We start from the raw sequence: 24,266 nt of genomic DNA, 5'->3' as shown, positions 1-24,266 counted from the left end.
AAAGCTATAATCAGCCCTGTAGCCTGGACGCCCACATGAGTGCTTTTCTCCAAAACAAGTCTGACAATAATCCTGCCGTGTTGTGGAGACAGATCCAGATCCAGTAAAAACTGTCAGCACCGCCGAGAGGAATCCGATCAAGCTTTTATTGCTGCTGTTGACTGAGTCAGGCCTTTCCCCGTTGAAACCAGAGCATGCACTGGATATGCTGCTGCTGCTGTGTGCGTGCATACAGAGGGCAGTGTGTGGTGGAGACAGTGAATATGTCTGTCTTTTTTTTTTTTTTTTTTTTTTTACACACAATGTGTCTTTGTGAGTCCTTGGCGTTTGCGTTGGAGAGAAAAAAATTTGGCCGTTTCGCTGGACAGGGAGAAAGAGACGGTGAGAGAGGAAGGAGAGATGAGTGGATGGGAGTTTACTTTCCTCTGTCAAACATCTGCGCATTGCTGGGCTTCAGTATTTCCCCTCTCTGCTTTTGTTTTTCATTTCGTTGTCAAGTTTCTTCTTGTTCTCCTTCGCTGGAAGTCTATCGGCTCTGCCAACTTTTGTTGTCTTCCCATGGTGTGCTAAATGCCTGAGCACAAACCGGCCTTTCACTCGTGAAGAAAACCTGTTCCCTTTTCCTCGGATTACTCACGTTTAGGTGGTGCCCTGTTGGGTCTGGTTCCGCTGCATTGTTTACAACAGCAAAAGATATCGCCATGATACAGAGGAGTGCGAAGAAACAAATTCACCCTGCAAACGAACGCATCGATGAATGAATGGACGCAGCGATGAACGCGTGCTCCTTGAACTGAGGAGAATGTCACGTGATAGATCAGCAGGGCAGAGTTTTCAGAGGTTTTTGCAAAAAGCAAAAAGCAAAAAGGAAGTGATGTGACTGTGTGGAAACAATGTGCGTCATTAGCAGGTCTGAATTCAGGTCTGGGCTTTGACTGGGCCATTCTGCACAGAATGCTGCTAAATTCAAGTCATGTTGGACAAGCATTCAAAATCAGACAGTTTGCTCTGGTTCTACACCTTGTTATGGCTTTGTGGTGGTGTTATATTTTTAATATAATCTCCTGCTGGAAGGTGAAGCTTTTTCCAGCCTCCAGCAGCTTTTCTTCAAGGACTGCCTTGTGTTTCGCTTCCTCCTTAGCGCCGCAGCTCTGTTGTGACTACTCAACCCATCATGACACAGCATGATGCTGCCACCAACATGCCACTTATGGTCTCATCTGCTCAGTATGAGGGATTGCTGCAAAGCCATGGACAACGAAGACGACTCTCCCTGTGGCTCTAAGCTCCCTCAGGAGTAATATCATCTTTATTGTCATTGAAACATACATTACAACGAAATTTGTTCTCTGCTTTTAACCAATCACCCTTGGGGAGCAGTGGGCTGCCATGTGCGGCGCCCGGTCTTGCTCAGGGACCCAGAGTGCAGGCGCTGGGGATCGAACCGGGTACTTACACCCTTTCTGAGTGCAAGCGCACTGGTCTAACCACTAGGCCAACACTCCCCATACGCCGAGACGCAGCTCGGTAGGCAATTTGGGGTTAAGTGCCTTGCCCAGGGGCACATTGACATGTGGGAAGGGGAAGCTGGAATCAAACCCACAACTTTCTGATTGCCAGACAACTACTCAACCCATCAAGCCACAGTCGCCCTGTGGAAGACACTCAGATGTACACAGACAAAAAGAAGGAGGAGTGAAAGCTGCTTGTCAAGACTTGATGCAATCTGCTGGGTTTCCTTAGAGAGGAAACTTTTTGACCAATCTGTATAATCTGATTGAATTTGACTTTGGAAAGTGCCTTGAGATGACATGTTTCATGAATTAACGCTATATAAATAAAAATGAATTGAATTGAATGAATCATGGCAGCTTCCGCTAGCCTCGTGAGACCATCCTGATCTCGCGAGCTTTCAAGGTTTCACTCGCAGATCAGTCTGGCTACTCTCCGTTAAAGAAAATTTGGAGCCGTTCACCAAACGAACGTCCAATCAGCGTTGGCTTTGAGGCGGGTTGAGGTGTGACGCAACGGGAAGCGCGACAGTTCAGTCTAAACAACATGGCGGCTTCAGCCGATGAAACTAGCGTTAGCGTGGCTATCGAGCAAGTTTTATCGGAATTACAGAGTATTTCTTTGCTGAGCTAACGAGCCTTTACTTGCAGCAGCAAGAGTAGCTTGGCTTGTGGTTGTGTTTTCGTCGTCGCTCTGTGCGACGACGAATCTGATTGGTTTATTTGGCCCGTCTATCACCAACATAGGCCAATCAGCTAACCAGTATTTTCGCCCCTTCCCAAAATTACTTCAACGGAAGGTTTCCAGATGGATATGCGGAGCAAATCTGTCTGGCGGAGTCATGTTAAGCTTCCGCTGTGTCCTGTTGTAAAGTTTAAATTGGACTTTCTTTCAACAATTGCAGCTCTTTCAGAGTCACCATGGGACTCTGTTGCTGATGCGTTGTCCTCCGATATAACTGTTGTGACGGACATCGCTGTGCTTTATAAGCAGGTGAGATCTCCAAAACCAAAGCCTCTGAAGGATGTGGTCCTGTCTTAGGGGAAGACCTGGGCCTTTAACACGGCAAATCTGGCCCACGCACAAACTCAAAACGCATTTGATTTGCGGTGGTGGCGCCATGTGGGAGTTCCTCGCAGAGATCAAGGAGGTCTGGTGCCAGAGAACCGGCTCCTGCGTGACATTTGAGGCGACGTGGCCAGGGAGAAAAGGAAAAACTGTAAATCCTGGCCTAGCGGCGGATCAAATCGTTTCAGCAGCTCGGTTCAATGTTCGAGGGCAAAGCAGGAAGGGGGTGTGGGGTTTTTTCTGTGGCGGGGCATGAAACAGGTGCCTGCACTTCAGATGCAGGAGAAAACACACCATTGTCTAGCTAAAAAAAAACAAAGGGGGACATTTTTTTATGTATATTTATGACGGAGGGGACATGGTGCGTGTACAGCTGTGTGTGCATCTGATTATGAACAAGCCAAACGCCATATTCCTGCCAGTATGAGTCGTAAATATGCACTTGCTTGATGTTGTTTGACATTTAAGAGGCTGCGCTGTACCTGCAAATCCGTGCATAGGTGTTGGGCTACAATCTGGTTAATTCATACGGTGCCTGGCTTCGATTTCTTCCTGGACTCAACTTCTGAGCTCAGGTGTGCCCAAAAGACAAGGATAGGCTTCACCGATCCGACTACGTTTGCAACTTGCTGGATCGATTGGTGATTTCTCGGCCCCGTGTGTGGTGAGGGCAACACAAACAGAAAGTATGTTCATCAGTCACTCAGTCAGCAGGCTGCAGCATAGCAAGCATTCCTGCCTGTTGTAGTTAAGGAGTCGGAGAACGGCAACGGGGGCCAGAGAGATCTGCTGCTCCATAGTGGGTTTTTTTTATGAGCGTTCAGAGCTGAGATGTTGCTCGGCAGCTGGATTTGGTCGGGATCAGAATGTGACCGCGCATTCTCCTGCGTTCACACGCTGAGAGCGTTGAGAAAGGAAAAGTTACCCGACAGGTCTCAGCAGTTTCCCCTTACCTTGGAGTCGGAGTCATTTGGATGCAGACTTGCGGTTCGCGATGCACCTTCTGCGTGTCACAGCTGGAAACTGTTGCCCTCCGGCGTCGTCACGTCAACTCCGATTGGATTATAGTCAATTTCCCCCCCCAAAAAAACCTCTGACAAGTGCAAGCGTGTTTGATTACCCTCACTGAATGAGACCTTTATTTCCGCAAATGTTTCCAAATAACCTTTTAAAATGCATCTCCATTGTCATGAAAAAGGTTTCGATATCCCTGAAGACCTTTTCACATTTTGTCACGTCAAAGCAGCAAGCTTTAATATACTCTAATATACTATAGGTGGTCTGGTCAGATGATTTTGGCCTGCATCATCCTGAAGGGTGGTTTTTCTTCAGCAGGACCGTGGACGTTGGTCAGAGTTAACAGGAAGGCGGGATGGTGTGAAACCCTAGAACAAAACCATTTAGAGGTTGCAGAAGACTTGAGATTGGGGCTGAGGCAGCAAAATAAACACACAACCAGATCCACACTGCAATGGCGTAGATCCGTGGTCTCAAACTCAAATCCTCGTGGGATTTGAGTTCGTCCTACACACCTGAGTTAAATGGCTAAACCACCTGACTACCATGCAGTCAAGCTCCGCAGAGCTCTGCTAACCAGCTCGTATTGGAGTCAGGGGTGTTGACGCAGGGCGGTATCTAAAAGTAGCTGGACCTTCGAGGACTGGAGTTTGAGACGACGGGCTTAGATCGAAGCATATTCACGTGTTGGAATTGCCTCAAAGCCTCTTGTCCAGACCTTAATTCAACCGAGAGTCTGTGGAATAAACTGGAAAATTGACACCTGCCTGCCAATTAAACATGGTGGTAGTGGATGCCTTTGGTCCGGCCAGCTTAGTGACCTTAAACTCAAGCGCACTTGGCTTCTGGACAAAAGCTCCATCCGAATATGTCTAATTATTGTAAATGGCTTTACTTTAACTAGCCCAATGACCCCAAAGCACTTTATAGTACAATCAGCAATTCACACAGACTAGCTACAACTTCACTGGGGCAGGCTGACAGAGGCGAGAGTGAGCAGGCAATGCAGGTGAAGTGTCTTGCCCAAGGATGCGACAACTGAGACGGTCGGCAATCCGCCAATTGAAGGATGAACTCCCTAACTCCTGCGCCACTGTTACCCCATAATTATAGCTCCTAGCTCCTGTTCCTTGACCTTTCATAAGGTCAACAGTAAGAACTCTATTGTGGGTAGGGCTGTGTATCATCTGAGCCAATTCAATACGATTCTTGATACATAGCTCACGATACAATACGATTCTCGATATAGCTCAGCTTTATTTGATTTGACTCCAATATCGATATTTATTGCTTTCAAATTAATGCTCAGTCATTCAGTCACCAAAACCAGCCAAATATTATATTTAGTTTCAATTTATTTAACACTGATATATTAACAAGAAAATATAGTGCATTTGGTTCAATGCATTTAACGTATCACAGAAACCAAACGTATGATTTTAGATTCATCTCACCTGCTCTTCCTCACTGTGAACAGTGATGGCGCGTTGTAATAACGCCCCCTAGGGATTGGGAGGTATATCGATATTAAAAGCCAGAATATCGATATTAAATCGTTTTTAAAAACATCGATATTAATCTTTGTATCGATTTTTATGCACAGCCCTAATTGTGAGGAGGAGAGGATGTTCGGACTGCTGTGCCGATTTCAGACAATCTTTAACTGTGACGTCATTACGTGACGGAAAAGCACACAAATGATTCTAGTCAAATCTGGGCCTTCCGAAAATGAACTACAAAGTGCTAGCTTGGCTAGCTAGAGCGACTTACGTGTACACTGTGCATCTTACACCCTGTGTGAGTCTGTCTGTCTGGCCAGGCTAACAAATTGTGCTCTCCATCTTCTCCGGACATTTTTGGTAAATCCTGTGAGGTGGGCTGTGCTAATATGTCAAGTCACGCAAAGGATGGTGGGATTCCTTGTAGTTCCTTAGCGCTGGTAAGGGACATTGTGGGGTTCCTTTGCTAAAGGAGCTATAAGAAGAAGCATATGGGCTCCTTTTCCTACCTCCTTCCTTACTGACTGCACTGTTCGGACAGCACTTATCATTACTTACGCTTTGGCTAAAGAGTCCTAACAGAGGTATTTGGATGGAGCCAATGATCCAAAGCACACCGCCAAGTCCGCCTATGAGTGGCTTTAAAAAAAAAAGTTTGGAGGAGTCTTAAGCCCCATTTACACTACCCTTGTTAAACCGATCCATGCCGAGCTCGGACCGAGCTTGGATCAGTTAACCGTGCTGAGCTTGGTTCTGACGACCATTTACACATCACCTTAGCATGATTCTTAGCCTCCTAGTGACAATCTGTGGTACTACTTCTCTCTAGTATTGAAGGAAGGACTCAAAAAAATAAAAATGGTGGCATCCGTAACATTCAGGAAGTTATGCTTGATTATTATTGCTTTTTGTGGAGAGTCAGGCGAAGAAGGCAACCTTTGGTAAATTTACTTGACGGAGTCGGCTTTTGGGAAGTGGATAAGACAAACGAACGTCTGATCAGGGCTTACAGATGCAGGAAACAACGACAGGTGCTGAGCTTCATCATGCTGCTAAGCAGATCCATCACTGGAAATTGTGTGGAATTCATTTTTATGAATGTCTGAAACCGCAAAATTAGTCAGCTGACTATAAGGAGATGACGCGGTCTGCTCATGCGCTCTTTGTCATTAGAGAACTGGGACAGAAAGAAAACGGGCCGAACCCACCCATCGAACTGGTCTGCATTTAGCGCGGTCCGGTTGTGTCAGGCTCGGTTCAGTTCAGTTTGCGTTCCATTTACACTCGATAGTTATCTCAGTTACCGAGCTCGGACTGGTCTCAGCTCGGTTAAAAAGGGGGTAGTGTAAACGGGGTATTTGTTATCTGAGAACCGTGCCACTGAAAAACCCGGCCGAGCCCACACATCGAACTGGTCTAGATTTAGCGCGGTCCGGTTGTGTCTGGCTCAGTTTGTGATCCATTTACACTAGAAAGTTGTGTAACCGTTCTCGGCACAGTTAGAAAAGGGTAGTGTAAACAGGGCATTAGTTAAAGTCCGGACAGCAGTTTGAGCACAACCTGTTATTAGGTTTACGTGTCAAGCAGGTAGTTTTTTCACACCCAGCCCTGTGCTGGGTGTGAAAAATCCCTTCTGCCCTAGTACACAACACAGTCTAATCATCTGAGAACTGCTTTCAGTTCAAACTTCCTTCATGACATGATGCAAAAATAAACACAAAACAGAAGCAACCCCAAAGGAAGCAAATGCTTAGAAAGTTAGAAGAACTAGCTGTGAGTCAAGAAGACCCACTTTTTGCACAACCCTGCAAACGCACGGCGTTTTTGTTTTTTTTCCGCGTCGCGCTCAACGCAGTCCAGTCCAGAGGAACCAATTTAAAACACACCCATTCAACACAAACTCTCCAACTCTCCCCCCCTGCTCGCTTCTCCCGTTTCTCTGTCACTCAGCGCTATCTGACGCCGTCCTCCTGCTCTCCCTTTACAGCCCCCCCCCTCTCTCTCTCGTTTTTTTTTTCTTTTCCGCGCAGAAAACATGCTGGTAGGAGAGGAGGAGGAGGAGGAGAGAAGAAACGCCTCACAGGCGACAAGAGAGTAAGGAAGTGAGGAAAGTTGTTAGAGGACGACCAGATGGACGGGAGGAAGGAAGGGGGATCTCCAGTGCGACTTTAGGAGGGCCAATAAACGCGTAGATGAGCCAGAGCTGCTGAGGGGGGGGAAAAGGGAGACAGGGCGCGTCACCGCGGTGCGTGGACGCGGACAAGACAGCGGCGGTGGGTCTGGCTCCTCATGCGCCTCGGCAACTTTTAAGGGCCCCCTTCTCCTCCTCCTCCTACTAGAGACAGGGGAGAAAAAAGAAGGAGCCTTGGAGGAACAGAGAGCTCGTCGACCCAGACCCGAGGAGTCCCGCTCGCTCTAGCCGGGGTTTAGGCGTTGGCACCCGGGCTTGGGGTTGTCCCTCGTCATGGCCGGGGCCAAGCCGGGAGTCCACGCGTTGCAGCTCAAACCCGTGAGCGTCCACGAAGAGCTGAGCAAGGGGAGCAAGTTCATCAGATGGGACGAGGTGAGAGCGCCGCTTTCTGCAAAATCTGCGCAAGCTTTTAAGACGTAATTGAGTTTTCGGTGTGTGTGTTTGTGTGTGTGTGTGTGTGTGTTTTCATGAGCGGCAGCGCAGGTGTGCGTGGACCGTGCGCCGAACAGAGGCGCTCACTGTACTGAGAGTGTGACTTAATCTGATACTCTGCTTTAAAAAAAAAAAAAAAAGAAAGAGAGGAAAAAGAAGTCCCCTATAGTTGCCAGCAGTGGTGAAATGCGCCGAGTTCTGGTCGAGCCGGTTTCCCTCACCCTTCCTTCTCCTTTATGTAACTTCTCTTCCCATTCCCAGACCCCGGAGCACCTGTCTCCGCGGGATGCGTTTGAGGGGCGTGGGGCAAATCACGCTCAGGAATCTCACCTGAGAGCATCCCACAAGTTGTGTGCGCTACATTGTCCCCCCCCTCCTGTAAAGTCTCTCCCTCACTGGACCGCAAATGGTTTTCTGTTCCTCTCCTCGTTATTATTATTATTATTTTTAATTACCTTCCGCGTGTTTTTCCGCGTGTCTGGCAACCCGACGCACACTGTCAGTGTCAGTGAGTGGGTGTTACAGGGCACAGTGCAGGGTGTAGGGCCCTGAGCTTCCCATTAATGATTAACAGAGCGGCTCAGGCTGCAGATTGCATGCAAAGTGTCCGTCTGTGTGTGACTGTGTGCAGTTGTGATCATAAACAGGAATGCTGCCCTGTTTACGCTCCTGTTACTGTAACCATTCTTCACCCTATGTAGCAGGTTGTGTGACCTGCATTAGAGAAGGAGAGAGAGGAAACGGCACAGACCTGTCTGATTTAGCCATGTTTGGGTCTGACCGGTCCTTTTTTTTAAAACATTTTAGTCATAATTTAAACGTTTAAATATGCTGGTGAATATTCTCAGTCATCCAGGTCATGGTCATTCCAAAAAAAAACTTTTTGAATTGAGAAAGCTTCCTGGAGAGGAAGCGAAACGTCTACGGAAAACAAGTCCAGTTGCTTTGTTTTTTACTTTTTTTTTTTGGAACGTTTAAATAAAATCACAAAATAAGTCTTCAGATTTTCAAAAACAAAGTGCGGTAAATGTAACCAGTTTGTTTCTGCAGCCGTCGTTTTAGGATTTGGGGAAAGTCAATCTCTGTCATGGCCTTTTCTTTTTACAACTTCTTTAAGTAAGTTTTTAAAAAGGTTTGGGAAGATGACTCACTTTGTATTTCATTTGCTTTTGAGAGTTTCTCTCCAGTTTTTTTGAAAAATTTCCATTAGTTTTCAGGAGGTTTAGCAAGTAGGCATTTTAGCAGCTTTTTTTAAATTATTTTTGGCACTTTAAGAAATTCTGTACGTAAACACTACAGTTGAATTTCCATCGCTTTTAAAAAGTTAGTAGAGTGGAATAGGCATTTAAATTTCCATCACTTTTTAGAATAGTTTGTATAGTGGAACTAAGGGTTGAATTTCCATCGCTTTCTAAAAAGTTTTAAGTTTAACACGGAGTTGAATTTCCATCGCCATCAAACCCTACGGCTGAATTGGGGTCACCTTTAAATCAAAACTTTGAGAACACTAAATGTGTTTCTGTCGCGTTTTCAGAAGTTCCAAAGTATGGAGATTGAGATTCTGTAAAACAGGTCAGCCCTAGTATTATTCACTAATATACTCACTTACCTCTTGTTAAATAGTTTTATGAAACATGTTTTCCATTTTTAGTGGCATCCATCACTATGTTTGTTTAGTAATATTTCACAGTTGTATGCTGCAGTAGAGATTCATGAGCTACTTAGTTTCAAGAAAAGATTGACCGAGGTTTATGAAACAAAATCAGCTTGTACCAGACGTGGTTATCAAAAGTACATTTTTCTACAATTGTCATTTGTAGTGATATAAAAGTGCTTAACTTTTATTTATTTTTTTAATATGGTAAATTCAGCTCTCCAGGGTTTTCCTGGTCTGCCTTGTGTAACGACGAGTTGTACCTGCTTCTGATAAACTGGTAGTCTAACCTGTAGAGTATATCTCCATAACTGATTCCCAAAACTGACTGTGCGATTGGTTTGAAGTGATTGTATATTTCTGTACATACATTTGATTTTTTTATGAATGTACGTGTCCTTAAGACGACATTGAACTGAATTTAATTGAGTGCCACGTTTAATTTCACTGGCTCCTGACATCAACTAGCTGAGGCAGCGGTGGTTCAGTAGTGACGAGCCTTATGAGCCCTGAGGGACTCCACTGTTTTACTTTAACTATTCTATTATAGAACCGGTGGCCCTAATCTGGCGAAATGTGTGTATTTTACAGATCTGACTCAGAAACAAACAAATCAAAGGGTTTCAGATTTGAATACATAAGAGACCAAGCATCTGTTTGCATCTGAATGTTTTCCAAAGTTATTTTTTTTCTTTCATACGACTGAAATGTTCTTTTATATTTCCTTTGCTTCTCCCTCTCTCTCTCTCACACACACTAACTCCTTCAGTTTGTCTCTCAGAGGGAATTCCCAGGAAATGCTTTTGCTGCTGATTAAGTGTGTGAACACTCAAAAACATGTGCATGCCCTCTCCCTGGCCATCTTTTATTCCCTCTGTTTCACCATTTGATATGCCACCAAAGAGGCCCCACATAAAGAGCATTTGAAGAGAAAAAGAAGGAAATCATATCAGCGCTCTCCTAAAAATCAGCTTGTTTTTCTAGTTTTGTCATAACAAGATAGTATATTTGTCATTTCAGCCCCCAAAATGACAACAGAACTGTGTTGTGTGTGACAAGTTTAACTAAAATTGATTGTGATATTATTTTTATAATATCTAGTAGTATTTTGCAGTGATTTAGATAACTTATAAGACACAACTTTCCAGTTTTATGGCCCCTAAAGAAAAAAATAATAACATTTTTACATTTGTAAGGTTGAATTTTTGTGCAGGAAACTAAATCCCATCTAAATCATACAAAAAGCAATATATGTTTTTTGTGTTACTTATTGATTTCCTTTTTTTTTTTTCTTTTGTTGTAAATATCCCACAGAGGAGGAGAGATCATAAATACATGGGACAATTTAAATAGGTTCCTATAGATAAAATGTTGTCTTAACTAACTTATACATATATTTGGACCCAGATATTTACACATGCTGTAAAAAGACCAACTTTTTTGCTCAGTTGTGTGATATTACGGCCCTGTGCACACGACAGCGATCCTTTAAAACGGGTTTCTGTTTACACAAAATGCTTTAATTACACTCCTTGTGCGCAAGATACTAGTGAACACATAAAAATGGTGTCATTTCTCTGCCACGCCACTAGTAGGCGGTGTGTCCTGTGAAACTCGACGACATGCGCATGCGTACAGTCGCTTGTTCCTTTAAAAAGGCGCCGCCGCTAAATAAACTTTCAGGATGGCAGGGACTGAAATGTTCATATGGACAAAGTTAAACTGTTGTGGTGAACACGAACAGCAGAAATGCAACAAAACTTTTCCGCCTTCGCCCAAAAAATAGGCGTGTCGTCTGCACAGGGCCTTTAATCAGATTAAATATTTCCAGTTTCAGGTCAGCTACCCAAATAATTTCTACTTGCTTGATGCCAGAATTGTGAAATCCGACTCTGAAACGATAACTTTGTTGTCCTCAGGCTACAGTGTAACTAATTTGGTGGTATGCCGAGTGTCGTTGTCTGTTTAGAGCCATCGTGTCCAAGCTTTAACTTGCTGGCAGATGTTTGAGGACGTTGCTTCACTATTTCTACGTAATGTTCTCTTATGAGGCTGTTTTGTGAAGTGCACCAGTCCCTCCTGCTGCAATAAAGCCACACAGGATGATGTTGCATCTCCTCTGCTAACTGGTTTTCCAAAGGGCTTCACGTTGTCCTGTGGTTTAGATGCACATTTTGCACTAAGTCACGTTCCGCTCTGAGCCACAGAACTCATCTCCTTCCTGAACGGCGCGATGACTGCGAACTCTTATGCGGCTTTTACTTGTCCATATTTGTTGGACCGAATGAACGAGGCACCTACAGGCATCTGGAAATGCTACCAAAGGATGAAGCAGGTCCACAGTTCTCTTCCTGATGTATTAGTTGATTGTTTTAGGTTTTTTTTCTTAATGATTTCCCATAAGGAAGCAGCGTGTTTTAAGGTTTTGCTTTAAAATGCGCTCTCACTCTCAGGCGTGCCCCAAATTTACTTAAATGTGGTGAAATAATTTACCTGAGGCCTATAAAAGCCACTTCGTCATCACCTGGGCTTTCCCTTACTGCTGAAGTAATGTTAGTATACTGACCTGAGTCATTCAGTCATTTCTCTGTCATGCAGCAATATTTTCACAGTTTAGTCTGATTCGTTAGACAGGGGGGAAAAGTTGATAAGTCCCTTTTTTAGACAGTGTATGTAAATATCTGACCTCACATGTACATAGCCTCTTACACAGTGCTGTTACCACATTTACATCAAAGTATTTAGCCGCTTTCTTCCTGCTGCAGAGCCCTGAAGTGAAGCAGTTAACCCAAACATTTTCTTTTTATTATTATTATTATTATTATTATTATTATTATTATTATTATTATTATTATTATTGAATTTCCATAAGGTGCTCTTTGTTTATTTCTGCATTCAGTGAAGATAATAACTCAATTGCTATATTAAAAGGCCTTATCTGTCCTCTTGGGCCTGAAAAGCTCCAGAAAGCCCTTAGGTTGCTCTGTGGTTTCTGAGATATTACCTATTAGAGATTGGCACAAAATCTATATTATCTGAAGGGTTTGTTGTTGGGACCCAGATAAAGGAGCTGCTGCTTGTCTACATCAAACCCGTCTTCTGACCCCATCCCCTCTTTTCCTTTCTGCTCTATCCCTTCATCCCCCGCTACATCTCCTTTTTTCCTTTTAAAAAAAAAAAAAAAATTCTCCTCTTTGACCGTTTCTTCAACTTTCAACTTCACTTTTTCTGTTTTTATTTTTGCCCCAACTGCATTCTCCCTTTTTTATTTTTGGGTGTAATATTTATTTATTTTTTCCTCACAACAGAACCTTGAGTTTCTCAATGGCTTTTAGGGAGTAAGACACAAGAAACGCAGAAAGACGCCCACAGCCTGAGTCATTTACGGACGGGGGAGGAGGAAGCAGGAATGCATTCCAAATTGACTCTTTCTGTCGTGTTTTGGCTCGCGTACACATGTGCTCGTATATGTGTTTGTGCACGCCTGTTTTAAACATTTTTTTTTATACTGGCTGTGTTTTGAATGACTTCCTGTTGGAGCTTGTTGTGAGGCTCCAAACCATTTTTTTCCCCCTGCTTTCTACCCTCCCTCCGTCCTGGGTCTCTGGCACCGGTGCTCCTGCCCTGCCCTGCGCAGCCCGGCCGCAATTCAATTTAGGCAGATTCCGACTAAAATCCAGTTAAAATTCCTCTTAAGCGAGCAATTAAGCAGAGGCGCGACAGACTGTTTGTCTGCAGCAGAGCTTGGGCGCTGTGTCAGTGATTTTTAAAGCATGCTACGACCTAACATTGGGAATTCTTATGCAGAACTTGCAGATTTCATTTAAAAATGTTAGATTTAGTCTAATACACCATGTACATGTGAACTGGTCTACCTGTTTTTTTTTGTTTTTTTTGTCCTGATGAGATGAGAAAAGTTGTGGCTCTGATTTGTTTATTCCGTTTAATGCAATTACTTGGTTTGCTGTGATCTGGACCTGTGCGCACCGTCACATGGAATCACATGTTACCTGATATCCCTTCAATGTCCCCGCTTCATTTCAGACCCCTGGAAGCTAAACTAAACTTGGTGGACCATAGAAGCTTGCATTTCAGGCTTGTTCCTCCCATAAGGTTTGTGGATAATGGACCAACAAGCCAAGCCAAGCTTTGGGTCACGCCGGACTTTAATTTTCAGCACAGCTGAGGACACTTTACGCAAATAATGATGCTGTTCTCTTCTGTGTTCTGTGTTTTTGTGTCAAACAAAACTACAAACTCGTTGTTTTTTCCAATATTCACTCTTTGCTTTTGCTTTTCTATTTTCCATAATTTAGTCTGCAAGCCTGTTTTCTTTTTTCCTTTATATAAAAAAAGCTTTTTTTTTTTTTTTTTTGGTGCATGGGACGGAGCGAGCAGACAAATGCGTAATCTGGGCCATTTTCTGTTTGGCTCTTAGCGGGTTTTAATCTAAATTACTTTGAGGTCTGCTCAGCTGCAGGGCAGATGGTAATGCATCGTGTTAAACTGGCTGCTACAAATTTAGGTACAGTTTTGATTTAGATTTCTTGGTATTAAAATGTTTTAGAGAAGATTTCTTATTTTTTTTTTTTCCTATCTGTGAACTAAGTAGCTGCAATAGTTTCACATTTAAAAGAGACACCAGGAAATGCAGTGTCATATGGTGATGTAAAAAATGCAGAAACCTCCTGCGTTTCGGTCTGAAAATGGCCCCATCTCTGCGCAAAAGACTAACAAATTGCATAATCTTCAGGAAAAAGATCAAGAGGATTCATAATTTTCATGTTATTTTTTTAGGTGGAGCTAAAAACAAACTAGTCATTTGAACAACTAGAGACCAGACTGAGTTCCAGTTTTGGGATTTTAGTTCCTTGTAAAATGGACAGTTGATGTGAAGCTGTCACTAGCCACAAAACATTCAATAAAAAAATCAGGTCCGCAATTTACTAAAATCTTACAAAATGGCAACAAAGTAAGTCACCAGGTGAATGTCATTCAAAAGCAGAGCTTTTAAGGTAAAAGGCTAGATTATCAAGCTTTTGCTATTAAAATGTTTTGTTGATCTTAGGCTGTCTGTTAAAAAAGGCTAACTTAGCTGTGGAAAACCCCCCACACACAAACAAGAAAATATTAACATTTGGAATAGAAAGCTTTGATGTATCCCTATCAATTGTTATCATTTTAAAGGGCTGGGTTTGGATGTCAAAAGTTTAAAACTCTTCACTTATGAAAGATGGCAAAAGCTAGCATTTGGCTACATTAGCTATTGCTGAAGAAATGGAGAAAAGAAGTGAACGCAGGTGGCACGTTTGCCCGCTCAGTACCACCAGAGTTGAACAGGGTGAATACAGTGGCAGAGGTTAGGTTGGCAGAGGCGCAAGATCAACCAGACATTCTTCGTACTTCAGGATGGTTCATCGGATCACGGCGTACACCAGCATGCACCCACACACCTAGCATGCCGATATCTGCCCAGGAGGCATTAGCGGTCACACTCTGGGGGGAAAAAAAGGAGAATTAAATTTCCGCTTTTCCACCTTAACCACGCCCTCCAAATCCGGACCAATCACAAAGCAGTTGTCGGACACTCTGCGAGGAAAAAGTTCTGCCCAGATGTTTCTAGAACAAGAAGGCGTTGGGAGCAGGAACACATTTCTCGCTTCTCAGGGCGTATATAACAGCCTTAACTCTGTAGAAAAAGGCAAATTTGGTTAAATAAAATAGTAAAAACTTAGATAAGTTCATATAATTATATGAATGAAATAAAAAAATTTTTTGCTGCGTATTATGCTTACCAAATGAACCTTCATAAGACTTCTGACTGGATAAGTATTTCCTGCATGCTCAGACTTGTTTAGCTACTTTGATAATCATACTTTCTAATGCTATGACTGTCATCCTGGCCTCAGCATTTTTATATCGAACTTTTTATTTATTTTCAAATGAATGCAAAAGAATGTTCAGTCTTTATTTGAAACGATCTACCGGTATTTTAATGCAAGTTTAGCAGTTAAATTCTTGTTATTCGTGGGTGACGAATGCCATGTGGAAGCAACAAGTCCCAATTTGTCAGATGTGTAAGAGATTAGAGGATAGGAGGGAAAAAGAGGAGCCAGAGAGAAAGAGAGAGAGAAGCTGAGGATGGTGTGAATGTCTGACGCCGTGTTTAGAAACACTCCTGACATGTTGTCAGGTTGGTGAGAAACGAGCGCTGGCTGGATGGAGGGAGGGTGAGAGGTGGAAGGGTCAACCATAGCCACATGTGAAGTGTGCTTCTGACATCTGCGCCGTTTGGCTGTGTGAAGAATTTGACCTCCATTCATCCCAAGCCTGGCTGCTTCTCTTTATCTGACAAGGAATCTCTTCTTTTCAATTCATTATTCTGTCATTTCTTGCCCAGTCTCCCTCATCCCCCCCACCCTGTCTAATTTGTTTACTTCTTGACTGATGTTGTGGCCATTTATGGTGAATTTTGTGGATTGTAGTTTCTACCAGTTTAGTTTTCTTCTTTGGGTAGTTGGAATATATTTAAGTTAGTTTAGAACCAAAATTTGTAATAAATCTTTATATTTGGAATTGTTTAGATTGACTATGTTAATTGTTAGACCCTCATATTAATTTGAGTCATTAAGAACACACCGGGTGCTTGGCGGGGGCTATTGTTTGGTGAATGTCTGGTGTGTTGACGGGAGGTTTTGTAAATTATTATTATTTTTTTTTTGGACCACTTTTTAGAGCTTCAAACGTTAAATAGAGATTTTTTTTGTTTTCAACTAAGTTGCAAGACATTTTTCAGTAATTATTTTGTCTCTACTTTTTCAAGAAGAAATCACATATATTTTTACAAAACAATGACGTCGTAAGTGCGTGCAAATCAAACCACCTGTTACCACCCACGGCCTGTGTTGGACATTTTTTGATTTTATTTTTTGGAACATAGAAGGCCGCGACATTTAAGTCACATTATTATTTTCTGATTATTCAATAACTATTACATTTCTTTTCTGGCTTGTCCTCGCTTTCTGTTTGAAATATGCCCGATGACATATTAACACAGATTTTCACCCCTTCTTTTCCTTCCCTATTTATGTAGTCATTATGAAATGAACTGTAAAAACTGAGAGGTCCTTATTTAAAGCTTGCAGCCTCAATCACGTATAGCTTGGCCACAAAAGATAACAGTGTTCTTATTGTTTTTAGGAAGAATTTCCCTGTTTTGTCCTTTTTCATCTAAATATTTAAGGTATTAATCAGAATGAAAGCGATGGATAAACCCAGGTTAACCCGTTGTTTGGTTCTTCTTTCTCACATTTTCCCCCAGTAGCCAAATTCAGTTTTTAGATGGAGCACCCAAACCCAGAAAGGCAGCATTAGTCCTATCACTATAAATTAAATTTTAGAGTTAAATGGGATGGTAACAATCACTTTGTCTTGGTTTCTGCCGCCTGCCAGTCAATAAAAGCTGGTGATCCTCTGACAGCTAGAGGCCAACACTTTGGCTACGTTCACACTGCAGTGAGAACGACCCAATTCTGATCTTTTCACCCCCAAAAATATCCGATTAGGGCCATTTCCATATGTGGTACTAATTTGGATACATATAGGATATTTTTTAAAGCGTCCGCTGTCTCCTGTCGCCAACCACACATCCACACAGCTGTATTAGTCAGCGCTCCATAAAAGATCGCTGTTAGTAGAGGTGCTGCTTTCTTCTTACCTAACTTCATCTTGCTATCATGTTGTGTTAATATTGTCGGTCTCCATTGCACAGCAGCCTTCTAATAATAGCAAGGAGAGATGACGGCCCCTTATCAGCATTTTTTTTTTTTATTTTCCCGAGGATTTATTATTATTTTTTTTAAACAAAGCTTTATTGAACACTTGTAGAAACAATTACGTTCACCGTTACTTGGAAAACGGCCCGCCGGTGTGTGACGTCTCCTGTTATCCTCTCATGCGGGTTGCTTTGTGGTCTTGAACCGTTCAGACAGAAATCTGATGGCGGCCGCATTCAATAGTAGTACGAAGCGCCACCTAAAAAAAAAAAAAAAATCAGAATTGAGCATCAAGACCTGCAGTGTGAACGTAGCCTCTGGTCTGGTGGAGCATCTGTTGGAGGATAACTGGGCTGATGGTGTTAAAGGCTGAGACGAAGTCCATAAACAGGATTCTGGTGTAACATTGGGTGGGTGTAGGACGGTAACCTGACTCCGCCAGGTGGATTTGCTCCGCATATCCATCTGGAAACCTTCCGTTGAAGTAATTTTGGGAAGGGGCGAAAATACTGGTTAGCTGATTGGCCTATGTTGGTGATAGACGGGCCAAATAAACCAATCAGATCAACGAAGCATATGACGTACTAGCAGAGCGACGACGAAAACACAACCACAAGCTCTTGCCGAAACCAGTCGGGAGAAGAGCAAAAACATCTTTTCCTCTGAGAAAAGCCTCCAGAGCAGTGTTTTGCTCTTCTTTCAGCAAAGAAATACTCTGTAATTCCGATAAAACTTGCTCGATAGCCACGCTAACGCTAGTTTCATCGGCTGAAGCTGCCATGTTCTTTAGACTGAACTGTCGCGCTTCTCGTTGCGTCACACCTCAACCCGCCTCAAAGCCAACGCTGATTGGACGTTCGTTTGGTGAACGGCTCCAAATTTTCTTTAACGGAGAGTAGCCAGACTGATCTGCGAGTGAAACCTTGAAAGCTCGCGAGATCAGGATGGTCTCACGAGGCTAGTAGGATGGAGGGTAGTCCCGGGTTGACGGCGCCATCTGCCCACCCGCTTGCCTGGTAAGCAGACGGCAGGGAGTCCGGCATTGGACCTGTCATCTTTAGATGCTTCAGCATCTGTTGCTCAAAGGATGTCATGACCACAAAGGTCAGGGCGACGGGTCTGCATTCGTTTAACCCTGGGATGCTGAGGGTGCGGCGCGTTTCCTGGGGACCGGGATGATTTTGCTCCGTTTGGGTGTTAGATTGTACCACTGCGGCTGAAGCTACTGTTCCCCGCTCCTCCATCTTCCTGATCTTATTACATTTAAAAAACGTCTTTTCCTTTTAGGTTTTCTGCCACTAGCATGGACAGGTTAACAAGGTTATAAACTTAACTTTTATCTGGTAGCTTATTTTGGTGCTGATATATAGGGGAAAGCCAGGGAAGATGTTTTAGTAATGATTTTTTTATATATTTTTATTGGTTTCTTACATGCTTTCTGAATAAATGCACATTCACATTGAACAAAATATACAGTTTTTTATTTTTAGAAGGAAAATTGGCCCTAAAAAAACAAAGGCTGAAACCACGTTTGACAAAAAGCCAAAACCTTGACATCAAGTCCAGTCTTATAATTGAAAGACCTGCGACAACTCTTTGTTTCCTTTATGGAAAACTTTACACTTTTTCCATATTCCATATATATATATATATTACTAACAAACTGTCTTTATCTAACAGTGTCAGGTTACATTGAGTTTTATGCAGGTGCATGCGGGCGCAGACTTTCTGCAGACCAGCTGTTACAGCGGAGAGGATTATTGTTACACGGAACAAACCCAGAAAAGTGGAAATTGCCTCCTAAAACTCTACACACAGGGGTTATCGTTGCGTGTGCAGAACATCCACGCGCTTAGGGGTTCATTTGCAGCAAATACGGCCTGATCAGATGAAAGTTAAACGAACAGTGTGAAGAAATAACGTGTGCCAATGCAGAAAGAGCAGGAGCCAAAAGTACTCAGGGTGAACACAAGCTAACAGAGATGTTATCGAGACTGAACAAAAAAAAAAAAAAAAAAAAACCCAAAAAACCTGCAGGTTAGTTGGATTAATTCCTCTGACAATCCTTATCGCCGTGCACGTCTCTTTCGGTTTAGCTTATTTCCACCTCCTTGGCCTTTTGTCTCCTCCCTGTTTCCTCTTTTCTGGGCTGAGTGTAAAGGTTAGCTGCTGTCATCAGCTCTCAGCGTATTGCCAAAGCAGCAGCTGAATCACGCTCACGCAAGCCTCGCAAGCTTACAGAAGTCCGTCACCGAACACACGCAGAAACTCGGCCCGGACCAAAGGTGCACTTGGAACAACCACTTTTTTTTTTTTTTTTTTTTTTTATCAGTTCTCCCACTAATGATAATCTCCTGGCTCTCATTACACACCCACATAAACACACATACACCCACACACACACACACACACTGAGGCTTGCCCGTAAAAGGACCTTGTATTCACTTAATTTCAGCAGCTGCCAAAAACATTAACTAAAACTTATTCCACACCGTACCTCTAAGCTTTAGCTCTCAACCCTAACCTGCCTCGTTAGAGCCGGGCTTTGGTCTCCATGAGGCCGACTAGTCTTCAGAAACTTAGATGAATGTGGCAGAAAAGGTCCCAAGTAGGCCAGATAAACAAATAAACACACATGCACTGCAAAAACGGAACTTAAAATAAGTAAAATACTCTTAAAATGAGTGTATTTGTCCTTGATTTGAGCAGGGAAATAACATGATTTGCCAATGGAATAAGATTTTTGCACTTAAAATAGGAACAATTCATCTCCATCATCTTATTTCAAGGGCAGGATGTCTAATTATCTTATTTTAGGGGTCAAAATACTCATTCCATTGGCAAATGATATTATTTACCTGCTCAAATCAAGAACAAATATACTAACTTTAAGAACATTTTACTTATTTTTAGATCCGTTTTTGCAGTGTGTGACTTTGCGGTGAGGACAATTGGGGAAACGGTGCGGTCGTTTCTCTCGCTTTAACATGCGTCCTTGAAGTGTTGTAATTTTTTTCTCGAGAGGCGCTCATTAGCTAACTGGTATACAGCACCAGCCCCAGGGGTGGTCCTTCCTCTCCGTCTCTGTCTCTGGGTGGTTGACATGCTGGACCAGTAATGAAGATGTTTTTCAGAGGGTCGGGGCGTTAGGATGGGGCAGGGGAAAAGTTTTCTACGTGTGGATGAGCTTTTGGGAGGAGTTAGATCTTCTGGTAAAGGGGAGGGCCCGTAGAGCCACATGAAGGCTTTAAATTGTTTTTAAGGCAGAAAAGAGTTGAAATAAATGTTTGTAAGCTGTGTTGGATTAAAAGGATCAGTATTGAAGGGGAACAAAGGAAGCAGAAAGAAACTTCAGAAAGCTCCTACATATGGCTGCTAATTAGGGAGTGGGCTCCAATTATAGGCCCACCGCCCACTGTCGCATAGAAACTCACAGTGGGGCGCACCTACAGTAAACAAGGTGTGGGAAGCAGCCGCGCTCTTACTGATTGGCCCGGACAGGCTTTCTCCTGATTTCAGCCGGAGCATGAAGTGAGGTCCTGTAGGACATTTAGTTTGAACGACAAAAAAAAAAACGCGACCCTCTGTAAAATTGAGCTTTTTTTTATTTTGCTTGTTGTAAGTAGAAGGAAGCACAAGTAAACTGACTGGTGACCTTAACGAGCAGCTCGTCTGGTGATGGCTCGGCCTGACGCTTCAGATTTTTGCTTTAAAGTAAACAAAATGGCACAGTCTGGTTTTGCATATTTTGCTATTTGGTTGTAAATCATCATTTTAACTGGACCGAAAAAAGCAACAACAAAATAAACTTCTATCGCAGTACAGGCAGGATTTTTTTTTTAGCTGGGTGGCCTACGATCTTAGAGAAAATATATCCTTTATATTGTATTTTTACATAACAGTTTCATGTTTTCAAGTTTTTAATGAGCACCTGATTGATTTTCTTCATTATTGATGGTATAATGGGAGTATGTATGTATGTATGTATGTATATATATATATATATATATATATATATATATATCTATATATATATATATATATATATATATCTATATATATATATATATATATATATATATATATATATATATATATATATATATATATTTGTACAACTAATACAAAAAAAGACAGAAAAGGAACATTTGAAAACAGGGTCATCATAACAATCAGGAAGTTTTCTAGTATATATATGGTAAGCTTGCATGATGAGTTACATCAGGGTGGTTCAAAACCTCGTGTCTTTCATGTTGTTTCTTTTGCGTCTTTCATGGTCAATTAAGCCTTAGCCCCCCCCCCCCCCCATTTCAATTATGAAAACATAATTTAATTAAGGCTAGCCAAAGCAAAAACATCAACACATTACCAATACTTTTCTCCTTTCTTGGTGGCATATACAAACAGAATGTAAAATGTAATTTCTTCCATGCTATGAATTTCCTGTTTTTTTTTTCCATTTGATTATTGTTTTAAGGTTCTTCAGCTATTTTACTAGTTATGCAGCAACTATCTGCACTTTCTGGTGTATTTTGTAAATGTATAACATCAAAAGTAAAGTTGATCTTTGTTCTGATGACGGTTCTGATTGCAGACCTAATGTCCAATCAGTGAGAGGAGACAGCAGGGCGACCCCTGAATATGTGGAAATGACCCTCCTGTAATATTGATTTTTAAGTTTATTGTTTATTATTTGCTTAGTTTTTAGAGCTAACAAAACACTTTTAAACTATTTGTCCAATGTAAGTTCTCTCCACAGTTGTGAATTAGAGGTAGCGGGCTGTGTTGTAGTTTTATATTTAACAATTCCTCTTCAGTTAGCTTTATACTCACATCTGTTGTATTTATTTTAAGAGCGTTGAGCGACTTCATTAAGATCATATGAATAATTAAAAGACTATTCAGGACAGGAAGGCTCCAAGACTTCCTGTACTATAACAGCAAATTATCAAAGGATTTAACAATCGCAATAATCAGATGGGAAATCCTTTTAAAAATAATATCAGGGTGGACACAAGCACAGTTTATTTAAAATTAGTCATGTGATGGGGGAAAGATGTTTTACTATGATTTATTTAGTGTCAAATAAAAAATATAAATACATTAAGAGGTTAAAATGTGATTTGGCTCATTAAAGAAGTATGCTGTGATTATTTTTCATTCTGGTTTTATCTGTATGCAACTCCTGCATTCAGTAACCCAGAGCATCGGGATCCAAAGTGTGGCCAGCGGGCCCTTTGTGGCCCTCAACATGAGTTTATGTGGTCCCAGTTGTTCCCATAGTACATGCCACTTCTGGCCAAAACTATTTTTTTTTTAACAGCTAGTTATTTACAGACGTTTTAAAATTGTTTAAATCAGAAAATGAAAGGTACACTAGTTCTTTATTAACCATAATCAGTGTTTTAAATATAAAGTAACCCATGAAAGTCCAGCGACCTTTATTCAAAGCCAGACTTTGGTGCTCCCTCTCATTAAACTTGGCTAAATACAGGAAGTGTTTCTGAAGAACGAGGGACCCACATCCTGTTCTTGTTCCTGAGATTAGCAAATTTTTCCAGACTGAGGAAATGAGAAAATGATCGACCCCAAAACATTTTGACAATAAATGTCTTAAAGTGAACATCTGAGACTTTTTTTATGTTTTGGATCCACCCTGACTCCGAAAAATCAACCTACATTGTTTTATAATTTTTTTTTTATTCATCTTTTTTGCTTATTGTTCAACACCTGAAAGTAAAATACAGTTTTTTCTCTTTTAGCAAATCAGATCAGAGTTCTTTCATCTTGACAATATTGGCCCTATGTGGCAAAACGTTTGGACACCCCTGAATTTATTTCTAGATCTTTCTGTGTCACAGATTGCAGGGACATTTTAAAAATATATATTTTCCATTTATCTTCTGAACTGTAAACATGTTCAGAAGATAAATGTTTTAGGTGTCATAATTGAAGAAAATGCTTCGTCTCTCCAGTAGTTGGGAAACCTATTAGTACAATTAGTGAAATGTAACAAATTTAACCTGCAATCAAAAGAAACATAAACATATTTAACTGAATTAATCGATTAAAAAAAAAAGTTTTCCATAAAATTTTGCACAGATAAGTAAAGGTTGAATGACATAAAACGTGTTTTTGTTAGGTTACGGTGAAAGCCATCATGAAAAGGCAACTGCTGGCCATGTGTGTGAAATCTGCAGCCTCATCATGCAAAAAATGCATCCAACCACAATGAAGCATGTGTGCTATAATTTGCATCCAACCAGTTCTTACACGGAAGCTTTAGGAATGATGTTATTGTATTTCTGCCATAATTAGCATAAAGTTTATACATCTGACATCTGAGTTTAAATAATGTCTATGGCTCTGCTCCAACTGGAACTTCCCAAAACTGAGTTTCTGACATTGGAGTTTCAGGACTCCAGACCAGCCAACGACGTGCACATTTGGAACAAATAAATAAATAAAATGCAGCTTATACTAGTATATAATAACTAAATGAAAGTGAACGTGTTAAATAAAATCAAAGCTATTTTGCTTAAAAAACACTATAAGCCTGGGTTTAATTAACTAATTAAAAAAAGGGAGGGCACTCACCAGATTTTTGGAAATCCCCCAAAAAGATTGGTTACATCTGCGTTTTTATGAGCCTGGATCCAGATATGTGGAAGCAAAGCCTGGAAATCTCCAATATAATTATCTTTCAGAGGCATTTTCTTTTCCGAGTTAACCTTAAAATCTTAATGTCACGGGAAACTTATTAAGTAGAACTGTTAATAACTCCGAATCTGTTTTTAAGTCAACTATTGTTGATGGAATATTTTCTCTTAATGGCAAGAACGTGGTTTTGTTTTAAGGTTGTTTTTTCCTTATTTTTCGTGAGGAACCTGAATGAAACGGCAGCAAATAGGACGGGTCGAAGATTAGTGCATTTCATTACGCATAAAAAGGGAAATTGGTTTTATATCTCTTTGGTATTAATAAAGTCTGTCTGAATTTTAATTTGAAAGCTAAAAAGGTTTTATTTCTTAAATGTAAACTTGAGATGAGCAGTATTGTACGGAGCCCCTAAAGGGACATTAAAGTAACAAAAAAAAAAAAATCTTGTGGGCACCTAA

General features: G+C 41.6%; 1 protein-coding gene across 3 annotated transcripts in view; it reads left to right on the top strand.

Moving 5' to 3' along the window:
• plcb3 (phospholipase C, beta 3 (phosphatidylinositol-specific)) overlaps nt 1-24,266 on the top strand; it is a 118,822-nt gene that overhangs the window by 11,565 nt on the left and 82,991 nt on the right. For 2 of the 3 annotated variants that reach the window (XM_036146608.1, XM_036146606.1), the window contains exon 1: nt 7,155-7,659. The exons of the other annotated variant lie outside the window; for it this stretch is intronic. In XM_036146608.1, the coding sequence (XP_036002501.1) occupies nt 7,561-7,659 (99 nt within the window). In that variant the 5' untranslated portion in view covers nt 7,155-7,560. Of the gene's footprint in view, nt 1-7,154; nt 7,660-24,266 lie in introns of those variants that run through there. 3 annotated transcript variants of the gene reach the window in all.

Source organism: Fundulus heteroclitus, chromosome 14, assembly GCF_011125445.2.
Source record: "Fundulus heteroclitus isolate FHET01 chromosome 14, MU-UCD_Fhet_4.1, whole genome shotgun sequence".
In the NCBI taxonomy this organism is placed as follows: domain Eukaryota; kingdom Metazoa; phylum Chordata; class Actinopteri; order Cyprinodontiformes; family Fundulidae; genus Fundulus; species Fundulus heteroclitus.
The sequence above is the reverse complement of the archived record's forward strand: the minus strand, read 5'-3'. Positions and strand labels throughout refer to the sequence as shown.